The sequence below is a fragment of the Pelmatolapia mariae genome, linkage group LG20, assembly GCF_036321145.2.
Source record: "Pelmatolapia mariae isolate MD_Pm_ZW linkage group LG20, Pm_UMD_F_2, whole genome shotgun sequence".
Lineage (NCBI taxonomy): Eukaryota > Metazoa > Chordata > Actinopteri > Cichliformes > Cichlidae > Pelmatolapia > Pelmatolapia mariae.
In genome coordinates this window covers 18,011,657-18,025,158 of record NC_086244.1, presented here as the reverse complement: position 1 = coordinate 18,025,158, position 13,502 = coordinate 18,011,657, and the positions used below count along the sequence as shown (strand labels likewise).

The following is a 13,502-nucleotide window of genomic DNA, read 5'->3' as shown; positions in this document are numbered from 1 at the left end:
GGTAACAGCAGCAGCAGTGCAGCGTATGCGTGGGTTGCCTGAGCCAGTGGGGCTTGGCACGGGGAGGCAGCATATGTTCATGGCCAGCTTCCTTCCTCCTCTCCCATACTTATCTGTCTCTCTCGTCTCTTCTGTTTTTCCCCTCTCTCTATAGCTCACTTCTGTTAAACCCCACCTCCACTTTTGGCTTTGAGTGTCTTGGTATCACCTGTGGGAGACAGCACAGAACAGAGATCAAAGGGCACTGGGGATCCCAGTACCCCACCATGTCTGACTAATGCCACAGCCCTTTCTTCTAACAGAGACACAGACTTACACACTCCTCTTTGTCATCTTTTCATCTGGCATGGGATCAGAGAATATTTGGTGGAGAAGCTAATATGTTGTGCCTGTAATGGGACTCTCTGGTTCATTTTTAATGCCTTTCCAATGGTTGGTCACTCGCACCTTGGCCCATCTCTGCCCTACATAAACACTGGCTGTTAGCCAAGCATGTCAGAGGCAACCGTATCTGAATTCTGCCAACTACCTGCTAGATATGGACCACCATCCTGCTGCATAGCAGACTTAACTGTGTCCCAGATACCCCCAACCAGCTGCTTCAGCCTTTACACCTTCACTTTTGCTTCCTGCTCTCCTCCTTGCCTCTTGGACCAGTAAATGAACGCTCATTTGCAAGTTAGATAAATCCTTTGAATGTATTATTGATGCAAACAAATTAGCCTGTAGGCCCTAGACAATACCTAATGGAGCCTTGGCTTATGGGTGAAGTAGTTTCGAGCGAGGGCACTGTCGGTGTTCCAGGATTGATGCCTGCTCTTCTGCCCCGTAATTATTTCTCCTACAAATTATTCAGCTGTTCTGATGCAGTTTGGGGTTTAAAGCAGTGCTTCTTATTGCTGGCTATGTATTTCCAGGCCTTAACCCAGCTACATTCATTAGTTTATTAAAGAAAAAAGACATGAGCAATTAGATAACTGGGATAAAGCCACCGAAATGAGGGGATGTGTTATTATTCAAGTTTATGCATGCTACTCATAGAATTCACTGGGGTTTATGTTGGTGCTGCTTTTTCAAGGATATTCTCTTATCTTGTTGTACACAGACACATTCACACATTTTAACAGTCTCGTATAAGCCTATTCACATATTTACAGAGATACAAACTGGCTCGCTTTTGCAAATATGCATAGAAACACTGTCAGAATATGTGTTCCTAATATAGGAAAAGTGGGGACACATCTGGACGCGTTCATCCTTGATACACACTCACAGAGAAAAAGCAAGTGCACATAATTTATGCTAGAAATAGAGGCAGAGGTTGAAAAAGAATGAGAAGAAAAACTCAGAGAGGAGATGAGAGAAAGAGAGGACTGCCATACTGTCCTCAGTGATTAGGACCCAGTATTGATCAGAGGAGGTAAGGGGAAGGCAGGCTGAGAAAGGGTGGGAAAAAACAGGCCCCGGGGCTCAGACCCCAACTCTCTGGTGGCCTCCGCTCTGTTCCGCTTCTGCAAGCTGGCCAGGGCCAGTGGGAAATTCATCAAAGGGTCTTATCCCCCTATCTGTCCCACATGCACTCACAAATACACATATCCATGCATAACACTGGCCTTTGAAAAACATTCTATTTGATGACATCGTTTCCCATTTTTTTTCCACTGTTAGAGATGGTAAATTAAACCTGATATGTTATTGGCACTGTGGTGAAAAGAGACAGGGTGTCCTATTCTCCCAGTTGTCTGCACAGCGCTAGTCACATCACAAGGATCACGTCAGCAATCTAAAACTTTGTGCCACGTGTGGCAGCAATCGTGCCATAGATCAAACACAGACACACGTGCATTCACGGATACAGCATCAGTCAGCTGCTCATGATGGGGGATCCATATTCTCCCCAAGTATTCAGTATGTGTACAGGAAGTATTCGATACTCCGTGCTCTCCCAGGGCTAGACCTGTGTTAATGCATTTTCTCCTTTAAGTCTCTCTTTTTTCCTCCCCCTCTGCTCCCTCTGCCAGCTTTTCAGCTGACTCTGGGCTTTGGCAATCTTATTTGCCTTTCGATCCAGATCAATCTTTGTCTTATCTACAGCTCTTGAATCATAAACATTTGATAGGCTCAACCTTGACACTGACAAACATGGAGTGGTGAGGGTTTGGGGTAAGGTGCCTTTGGAAGACTTTATGCGATCCCTAAAGACTATTGAACTTTGCCGCTAAGTACAACCCCCCCCAAACACAGATATATACTCATGTTTTGTGCGCATCTCATCACATAGACACATATACAAAGTTTGTTCCAGATATATTTATGTATACGTGTGTGATGTATTATTCATAAGAAGAAGCATTCATCGCAGTGACACACCTTGAACAATTTGAAGACGTGGTGTGCTTAACAGCTTATTGTAGTTTCTGCAATTTGGCTCACCTCCGGCTGATTAACACTGCCCTCGAGTCCTCACTGTGCTTTATCTTATGATGAATTAGCTGTTATAAGAAACATGGCCTCCAAGGGAATTAATGAATATTTACCTGACATTTTCTAATTTTTTCACAGTGCTTTTTACTACTTTATACCCTACATTTGTTATGTTATGTTATGTTATGTTATGTTATGTTATGTTATGTTATGTTATGTTATGTTATGTTATGCATTTCTAAGAGTCAGAAGAGCAAAATCACACAAATCACAGTGTGTTACTTGAAACACAGACTAATAGAATTAGCCCTGCAATATTATACAAATGATTATGTGCAGTGTTGTTTCTGTCACTCATCAGGTGCATTTGTTTTTCATGAGACAAATTGGGTTGAAGTATTTTAAAGCTGTCCAAATATAGGTTACTGATAAATGGCATGTCCATTCTCTTTCATGTTATAAATCTGGATTTTTGGGGGGAACCAAGCTAGTGATTGCTTGAAGGCACCCAGCTGGCTCAGTAGACGAACTGGAAGTTGGACACGAAGGTGTGAGATGGTGGTGCACCTTGAAGATGGGGACCCCATCCAGTTTTCACATCTGATTATCTTTGGTGAATCCAGGGTCACATCTGGCTCTGCGCTGAAAGAGATCTGACGTGTTATACCCTAAGTTCTTGATATAGTGCTTCCAGGAGCTGGTTTTCTACTCTTTGTGAGTGTACTACTGATTTGATCCTACAATATTCATTTTGTTGGCAAAGCAAAACAAAAGATTTTGGTGAAGTAATTCTTTAATTTGCAGGGTTGATATTATAATTGAGCATATTTTAACCCAAAACATTATCTATTCCTAAAACTAATTTAATATTTTTTGGCATCTAAACCAAACCAGTAAGGATACGTGAACTCCCAAAACCCAAACATTGTCTCTCTGGCAAACAACATTTCAACTTACTCCACCACCAGCCCTTCAGCCTCCTAATGTGGACTTTGTAACCGTTCAAAAGAGAAGCACTATCTGTTGTCGTCCAATACCTTGGACCACCACCAAAGGACACCTTGTGCATATCTCTCTGACACCAGCGGGATTTGACAGAATAGCACTGTTTGACGCTCTGGGGCATTCTGGTCCCACTCTCTCTTCTTGTGTTTTAATGGGACTTTCTTTCCCTCATTTTCTTTTTCTCTCTACCTCTCTTTTTGTTCCCACCTACATTTTTTGCAAAACAGCAGGTCAAACTTTTACTTTTAAGTGTGTATGTGAGTGCTGCCAACAGCAGAGCAGTCAGCAAAGTGCCACCTCAGCACCTGTTCTTTAATGATTAATACCATATTGATGGTCTCAATTAATTTCCTATTACACCACCAGAAGGTTGCGGTCGCTCTGTCTCTGTCACGGCCCTGCACTTGTTTTGGGAAGCCTCTTTGTGGCAGCTGCTGGATGGAGATAGTATGCCTTTCTCTAGCTCACACGCACAATTTTAGAGACAGACATACGACACATGCACGTACACAATCACACACAGAGTAGTATCTTGTGGAAACACACACACACACTATTACACGCTGCTTTGCGCCTCACATTTCATATGCTAGCACATAGATAAACAAATAAAATGTAACTCTGTTTTTTTGTTGTTGTTGTTGTTGTTTAATCATTTTTAAAAGGGACTTGTGTTTTAGTTACAATGTTCAGCAGTGGTTGGAAAACGGCCCTGATTCACAGAGATTCATCTGTTTCTCTGTGCAGTGCTCTGTAGCAATTTTATAAACCACTACTCTCACCTGATTGTGTGACTTTGGTACAGCACAACCCCCTGTGTTTTACATTTAAACATGGCGCACTGCATTTTAGGCCATTTCCTGAAGGCATTGCTTTGGTTTGTGCATAATCCCTTTCCCTGCAGTGTTACATATTTGTAACAGTCTGTAAGCTACTGATTTATTCCCATGATGCAATCTTTTTGAACTGTGATTTGACATCACACTACCATGACCTTAACTGTCTGCAGACTTGTTCCTTGGATCAACTCGCAGTCAACACTGCCCCTGTTGAGATACTGGGGAAATGCTGTTTGTCAATTAGAGTGGCAGGTCCCTGATGCAGCTTTTTTTTTTCCTTTTTTGTTTTTTTCATTACCTTTTCTTATTCAGTGCACAATGTCTCATCTCTGTACTTCAGCCCAAAAACACCTCTATATCTTTCTAATGTGCACTGTTAATCTGAACCTTATTTTTTCATTCTGTCTCTCACACACACACAAGTACCCATTCACACACTGTCTTTATTTTTCATTTTTCATGTGGACCCAGTACACACCATTGGTTGCTAGGAAACCATTTGAGCATTTTTTTTTCCCCCCATTGGTAGACGTTTGATTACCCATTTGTATGTTTTGTGTGTGTGTGTGTACTCATGTGCATGTGCAGAGGTTTCTGCGTGTATCTCCAGAGAGAGGTCTTGCCAAGCTGAGCTCAGGGACTGCTCCACTATCCAGTCCAGTAATAACAATGAGCCCCTCACCCTGTTTGACAGAGGACACAGGCTCAGCAGTCCTGTGGCCACTGTTGTCAATGTGTGAAAGCCTCCTGATGCTTTGTGGTGTAAGTACATATCTACATATGTGTGCATTCATGTTCACAACACTTTGTGCCTGACTGGGTCAGTTCTGTGATACAGCCCCAGCAGTTGTTACCGATGCTGACCAGTGGCGTTATCTATTGTTCTTCAGCGAGCTATTGCGAAGGAAGATAGTGGCCAGGTTGGACCGTCTTGCAGCTGGGCACACATCAGTCCTCCCTGTGACTCCCTGTTTAGAAATGCACCGGCACATCTCACTCCCCTGGCTGCTCCTGTGAAGTCCTGATTCGCTCACAGACATGGGCAGAGGCACATAAATAGTACGCCTTGTCGACTGGCACAGAGAGAAAGACAACACACGCGCACAAACAAATCAGACTCAGCACTGATATGAAAGAGAGCAAGAGCCAAAGAGAGGGAGTAAAGAGAGATGGCATTAGCAATGTTTCTTCCTCCAAATGAATTGCAGTATGCCCTAAGAGGAAGAGATGAAAATAAGAGAGCGAGGTGATGAAAAAGACTCAGAGGAAGCCAGGGGTTGTGAGGTTATTGTGAGGTGGAAACAAAAGAAAAGAACCATAAAGAGAGAGAACACATGGTTAAAGCCCCACTATGTCTGAGAGGGCTCACTAACTTTCTTTCCCTGCTTTTACTCCCATGTTACTTGGTGTCACCTGCTTGGCCACTGAATTTTAGGATAACTGCCATGGGCTCTGCTAAGGCCATTATGGCAGCCAGTTGGGCTCCGGTTGGCCCTTTCTCAGCTTGCCCCTGTGTAGCATTGACTCTCACTTGGGACCACCGCAGCTAATGGAGAGGGTAGTGTGTTCTGTAAGGGCCTTAGGAAGAATAAGTGGGCTGTAAACTGTGAGTTGTGTTGTGGCAGCTAAAGGAGCTTCGATGCCTCACTGCCTGGCTTACCGCCTGACTTACTGCCTGCCTGCTTGGCATCCAGAATGCTCCTCCATATTCAGGCTCTGAATACTGGCCTTTTGCACTTTTATTGTAATGCATGCAGATACTTGGCAAGGCAACAAACACACTCCACCTTTTACTGTGGTGCATTGCACAAATAAAATATTTCAAAGCAGGGAGGAGCCACACACAAAAATAGTGGAGCACTCTCTTGGATTCTCGCAGACGTGTAGAATTGCAAAATGCACTCACATATCTCCACAATTACACACACAAGTGCACATACGCGCACACGCATACACACAAACTTGCATTCCCCCACCCAGAGTGAAGCCATTCTGCCCCTCTAAGCTGAGTTATTTAAAGCCCCGCTCTCAACTCCATCGGAGTGATTATGTGCTACTGAATTAAACATCACAGGCTTCAGCCCCTGGCTTCCTCTGAAACACACTCAAACATGCTGGCCTCTTCCTGGTCCTCAAAAGTTCCAAGTTCTGCCTTTCATATCTCCCAGCCAATACACTAGGTAGTGGAAGTAAAGAGGTGGAGTATGAATCTTCCCTAAATCAGGATCTCCTGCTGTGCCCCCTGCTCTGCCATTCCTCTCGCATACCTTGGACACAGGCATTTGATTCAGTTCACATTAAGAAAGCCCCTGTAAACTGACTCTTACCCTGGATTGATACTCACCCCAGGCATCATTTTAGCTTGGCACTCAGGCAGTGCTGTAATTGATGGAGAGCTGGATGCAGTAGAAGGTGAACTGTAGCAGTTAAGTTGTGCTTTGACTCTAGACACCCCAATTAGAGTGTCTGTATTCTAAACTGGGAACATTTAAACAAAGAGGTTGTCATAGATAACCCAGAGAGAAGCAGGTTCAGATAGGGGTTTGCTCTGCTACCTCGACAGGAGCTTCGGGCTGTTTGCTACCTATTTGGGAGGGTTTGACATAGGGTTTTGTTTACCTCAGTGTGTGTTTGTGAGTGTGAGTTTGCGTGTGTGCTCATGAACTGCGTGCGCATGTCTGTGCTTCTGTGTGCCGGCATGAGGCAAGGCACCAGCCAGCCACCCCCGCATTCCAAAACACACCCTTTGGCAGGGAACGATAAAGGTTCCAAACAAAAGGAAGAAGTCTTGTGACTTGTGAAGGTGAACTTATATCACCACAGAGGCAGTTGACCTTGAAATGAGCGGTGGTGTTTGGGGACGGGCGGGGGAGGGCAGTGTTTAAGAGTGCAACCTCAGTGCCAGAGGCCAGGAGGCTGCCTAATGACTGGCACCCGATGCTATCCATCACCATGCCACTGCCAGGGCAGCTGCCCCCGCATAGCCAAGTGAAGAGAGCCTTAATCACCCCTCGTACTTATTCTGCAGACTGTGAGCACATGACATGCAAGACATACATCCGGTGCACAGGTGTTCCATATTCACATGAAACCGCACAGGCAAATGCAACGATGCAAACAACAAATTCTAATATGCACTGCACATACAGACAGCATGAATATGCAGTCAGTGCACTCAATTCAGACTCACAGCTCATTGCACTCATTCTGCACGCATACTGATGTACATACACCAACTAACATACAGAAATCTGCCTCTAGACGCTCATTCAAATGCTATTTATAATCTAATGTAGGCAGACTCAGATACAAAGGCAGAGACATTCTCACCCATCCCTGCTGTATTTATGCCTTGATGCTGAATGTTTGTGACAAAACAATTGACTGCTTCTGCTTTCTTGATATTTTGTATTGAAATGGATATCCTATAGCCTGCTGGTTCAATTCTTCCACACTGAACTGCCTCAGTTTTTTTTTAGTGTTTTGCTTATTTCCCTGAAAGTGGAAAGGGGGGCTTTTCCCATACCTGATTTCCTGTCTGCTCTGCACTTTCCTTCAGTATGACAGACTTTGAATCCCCCCACTTTTTCAGTGTGGGTTATTTTATCAGAGTGGAACAAGGTTTCCCTCCTTCACTCCCTGGCTCATCCTTGTTCCATGAAGCATCCCCTCTCAATTAAGATTCTTTCATGTTAATGGTGTTCTTATCGCTCCTGTGCACGAGTTGTGAAAGCGAGGCCTACTATGGTGGAGTACAATCATGGAGCAGAGCTGCCTGAATGACAATATAAGAGCTGTTACCCTCATTCTTCTTTCTCTCTTCCTCTGTCTTTCCATGTATCTCTGTCTCAAATTCTCTCTTTCCCTTGCCTTTTTTGTCTCTTAATGAGCTATGGTGGACTGTTGGAGGAGCAGCTACATGGAAGAACTCCAAGAGAGTGGCACACTTGTGGCAAGGTCACAGAGACTTAACGAGACAGCCGACACATCACTTGACCACTCACACCAGATTTTACCAACAGATGTAATTTGTGCTCGAGTCTCAGTTCGTTATATCTCTGTGCAGTTATACACGCACATTCACTATTATACATTCAGCACAAAGTAGAAGGTCATTGTATCTGTCTCCACCAACATCTAACTCCGTCTTCAGCTCCATTAGCGAATCTCTCTCCTTTTCTCTCCCTCCTTGTCTTTTGGAGTAGAGCAGGGTGTATGACTTCAGGAGGAGGTAGGCATTCACTGAGAGATCGTAGGAGCACTGGCTGCCTCTAAGTGTGTGGGTGCCAGAGAAACCTGTTGCCTGGCTACAACAGCACCTTTATCCTTTGGTTGCGATGGCGATGTCTTGCATATGCATGTGTGTGCGCGTGAGTGTTGGCACAACACCTTTTTCATGCTTGTCTCGTGCGTTGTATATTAGACTGTAATTGTCTGTGTGTGCGTGACTGTATTATTTTATATGTGCATTCATTCCGTTGTATGTTGGTGTTTTTCACTATGTTTTTGAGAGAGATTGGTGAGAGGAGGGGCAGGAAGGAGCTCCACCACCCACACAGCAGGCCTTCCGCCCCCATGGCTGACTCCCCAAGACTCCTCTAGTAATTAGCTCAACATCTATCCATCTGTTCTAGGGAGGCGCAGTAAACATTAACACAACACAGCATCATCAAAATACTGGCTACACATGTTATATTTTATGCATACATGATAAATTCATGCATTAATACATATGAGTGATTGGCACAGATGCTGACAAGCAATGTCAGGCTCATGTACGAATATAATAATATACAAATACACAGTGGCGTATTGGTCAACGGGCATACAAGGACAAATCCCAGTGGGCCACTGATTGGGTGGAACTGTCAAAAAACCCATTAAGTTTTTACTGCCCGTCTGTCTCTTTACTGGCCAGTTCTGCGTGCTTCCATTCAGAGTGTGCATGAAAGTGTGCTTCGTGCACATTATGTAATCAACCCTCTGACCTAACCTGACCCGAGCAGCCCCTTTTTAGTCTGTTTTACTTTTTCTGTCTTCCCTTATATAATCCCAGACTAATTTAATGATCTTCAGATCAGGACTCTGTGAGGTCAATACATCTGATGTAGAAATCTGTTTTCTAGTTGCCTGTCTCCAGTTGTTTACAATGAATCCAGTTCATCCATGGTGGTGTTGTCTAAAATGCCTGAAATGTTTGCACATGCAAATGCACACCACAGGTTCCTGTAACTCTGTTCTAGTCTTCCCCACCGCTGCAGAGCGGAGGCTGGAGCTCTGCCTTGAGACTTGCATGGGAAATAAGAGAAAAAAAAACAACCAAAGACTACATTACACAATTAATCAATAAGTTAATGAGATCTCATTTTCTCTGAAAAAGACTATCCAGGCAAAAAGTTCACCCTCAGCCTTTTCCCCCTACACTTGGAAAACCAACTCACTGATATTACACTGTGGAAAAAGAAAGCAGCCAGCAGGAAATTAAATTAAATTACCATCCTGATAGATTTATGTGACGCTTTACACTTTCATTGTGTTGTTTTCCTCTTTGAGTGGAGGTAGGCCTGAGTTGAGAGAGAACTGTTAAATATGTTGTAAAGTAAGAGGAGAGAAAGAAGTAAAACAAGACTGAAAAAAGAGAGTGAAAGTTCCAGACGTTATATGCCTCTGGCTCTCTTCTTGGTTTACAATAGGTAGCAAATTCCTAATAGTAAAACGCGAACATAAAGATTACTTATATTTGGATGAGCTATAAGACTACCTCATGGTCTCTTCCTTTGTGTTTATTGTGTTATACGTGTGTGTGCATATTTGTGTAGTTATGTGTGAAAAGGTAGGAAACAGCTGGGAGTGTGGGCGTTGGAGGGAGGAGATTGTGCGTAACCACGTGTATGATTGTGTTCAACTAAGCCTTATGTGTCTTGTGAGTACATGTGTGTCTGTTACACTATGCTAATTAGTTTGCCCTTGCTCAGTCTGTTGTTGTGTGCGCATGTGTGTTTGCGCACACTTATACATGTGCTCTATTTCTGTGCACATTCACTCCCAACTGTGCCCATAGATCCACATACATTTATGTACGCTCGTAATTGAATGAAGCTGTCTACATTCTGCGCTTTCATTCCAAGTAAAGATTGAGGGCATCTCTTGGCTATTGACACAGCTGGTGATGCCATCTGGGGGCGTCGCACACCGCCTGTGCCATCTCCATCCAAACAGGGCAGCAGTCATCACCTAGTGTCCATGCCAATGACAGGGGACAAGGAAAGCAGTACGATAACACAAAGCAATGTCTAGATCCAGCTTCTGCTGCAAGTGGTGAGGGAAGGTCATCTGTCTTCCTTAGATTGCATTATGTACTGCTGAACCGTGAGTGCCCAAACACATCAGAGATGGTAGTTGTTCGCATGTTTGGGACGTTTTCACAGAAGTAACTGGTTCTGTGTATCTGTGTGTCCCTCCAACCACACCCCTGCCTGATGTAAAAGGAAAATCAGAGGGACGGTGGGAGGCAGTGGAAAAGATTGTGGTTGGGGATGGGGGGGGGCATAGTCACAGATTAATGGTTCACAGTGAGAGGGAGCACAGACCTACAGTAGCAGCACCTTGATTTATATGCCACTTAGTACTGATGAAGCCTCAAACTGCAGTCACGCACGTGTTGTCACAGCATTTTTCTCGATCAAGGTCTCAGTCGGTTTGTCCATTCTTGCATCTTATTTAGCTGCAATTGCATGCACACATGTAAGTGTGATTTTGTGTGATTTACTTCTGTAAAAGACAAATAAATCTCCTTCTGTTTCTTTCAACCAACATGACAGGAACACTCCAAGGCCAAACATTCACAAAAGATTAACAAGCATACCCAGAGACCATGTAATGAGAGCGTCTCTTCCTGTGGTTGTACCCATATGTGTGTTTGCACATTTGGCTGTGTATGGGTCAGGTGTATTCAGAGTGGCTCCTATGTGTCAGTATGGGGATATTTTACCTTGTTTGTCTTTGTTGGTTTTAGTGGCAATCAGATGTTGACAGTGATACAGAAATGATAAAGACTGAAATAGGAACATTCCTTGTGAGAGCTAGGTAATCAAAGCTTTTCATGATTACAGAAGTGAATGGATGTTATTCACACCTGCACAACATTCCTTTAAACGCTACCTATTATTCATAAGCTGTCAATTTAGAGAATTTGCAGAGGTAACCCAGTAACAATTTGCAGGCGGAAAATTATTGAGTTTTGACTTGGTAAATACAGGCAGAGTTAATTGAGGGCATCATCTCACCATGTGGGAGGACTTGACAAAATGCCATACGTGTGTTACACAAGCACACATTGTAATTAACACACATATGCACATACAAATACACACATTAATGAGCACACGCACTAGTATACGCATCCAATCACACATTTGGAGATGCAGAGATACAGTCGCATAATGAGTGAGATTATTGCAGATTTCTGATCCCAGATTTGTTCTGCTGCCTGGCTATGTTTTGGATTGTGCATTTCCTCTTCTGTTCTTGGGCTTTGTTGTCTGTGTGAGGGATACCATGCAGGGTTTCTAATTCAGCAACATTTACTTCTCACCAACCAGCTGGCTTGTTCCACATAAAAGCCCTCTCATCTGAGACACAGTAGCTACGAGTGCTGCATGTGTCACTATCACTCCATTATATCCTTAAGAAACCATGGAACAGATTATCCACTATGCACAGCAAAAAAATCCTAATCTAACCAAGCCTTGTGATTGTATGTCTAATTGATCTATTTTGAGAATAATATATTATGCAAGAACAGAAAAATGTGTAAGAATGTTCAGAAGATTATGTAAATATGGGTCTTTTTTTATCTTAACAAATTGTACACTATAAAGGTAATTATAGAAGCTGGTTGCGTTGCATGCACATCACACAGTATGTGGATGTTTGAAGCCCTCTTGTGTCCGCCAAGACTGTTATTAGCTGTGCTAACTTGTTTCAAGACTGCCCAGTAATCACACTGGATTTGTTAAGTGAAATTATTACAAATATGTGTGTTTTATCAACATAAACACATTCACACATTTGTTTTTTCAAAGCAGTAACAACTCATTTTAATAATCATTATTAACACTCTACCCTATCGAACCTTATCAACTATCATTATTAATTTCTATTTTTAAGTGCAGTTGCATAATCGGGTCTATTTGTTGGCAAAACACAAACTGATTTTGAAATTGTTAACATGCTGTCTGTGTGAGATTAGTCTGATGAAGCTGATGTTTTAAAAAAAATGACAGGGACCAGCCTATTTGCTTTGAAAGTCCAAAGACAGGTGCTGTCTCACCACTGGTGATTATCGAGGACTTGTTTAGCACTTGTTACAGTTTACTGCATGATGTGTACTATCAATCCCCAAAGTCTCAATTTTTTCCTGCACTATGCTGAATATCTGTCATTTATGAGACAAGCCCGATTCCCTCTCATGTACAGAAATATATATATACATATATATATATATATATATGTGTATATGTGTGTGTGTGTGTATGTGTGTGTGTGTTTGTGTGAATGAGAAGACTGAATGAGAAGCTCTTTGTAAAACTGCTGAAGTTGTGAATGTGAGATTGTGTATTATTATCTTGTTTGGTAGCTTTGGTTTTGAGAATTTTTCACTAAAATTAAGAATTAAATAAAGAGTGTAAGAAAAATTGACAAGCTGGTTTTGAGTTTATTTGACTCAATACAATGCTTGAGCTGAATTTTTTACCACTTATTTCAAAAGAATACTCACTTTTTTAGAAAGACTGAATATCTCACTTCAACAAATCGTCTAACTCTCCTTGCAGATAAATTGACTTGTTTCTAGTCTTCATCTTTGCAAATCAAGCTTTTATTTCTTGCATTTGTGTAACCATCCTGCTCGCTCTGATTTCCCCACAGAACCCTGATATTGTGCTCGTCCACTATTTGAATGTTCCAGCGATCGAGGATTGTGGGAAACCATGTGGCCCTATCCTGTGTTCCATCAATACAGACAAGAAAGAGTGGGCCAAGTGGACCAAGGAGGAACTGATCGGCCAGCTCAAACCCATGTGTGAGTTGAGGAATTTTGAAGCAGGACAGCTTGTTTGACGGAAACACGCACACTTTTAAAATCCACAGAAATGTCTTCTTTTCAAACAAGGAAATAGCTTTTTAATCATGTCATGCAGAAGAGCAGCCTCATTGGGCAGCTTTTTGTGTCCA

General features: G+C 42.8%; 1 protein-coding gene across 12 annotated transcripts in view; it reads left to right on the top strand.

Moving 5' to 3' along the window:
* The window catches only part of camta1a (calmodulin binding transcription activator 1a), a 282,069-nt gene that overhangs the window by 231,948 nt on the left and 36,619 nt on the right, over nucleotides 1-13,502 (top strand). For all 12 annotated transcript variants that reach the window (XM_063463290.1, XM_063463296.1, XM_063463292.1 and 9 more), the window contains one exon: nucleotides 13,197-13,350. In XM_063463290.1, the coding sequence (XP_063319360.1) occupies nucleotides 13,197-13,350 (154 nt within the window). The remainder of the gene's footprint in view (nucleotides 1-13,196; nucleotides 13,351-13,502) is intronic.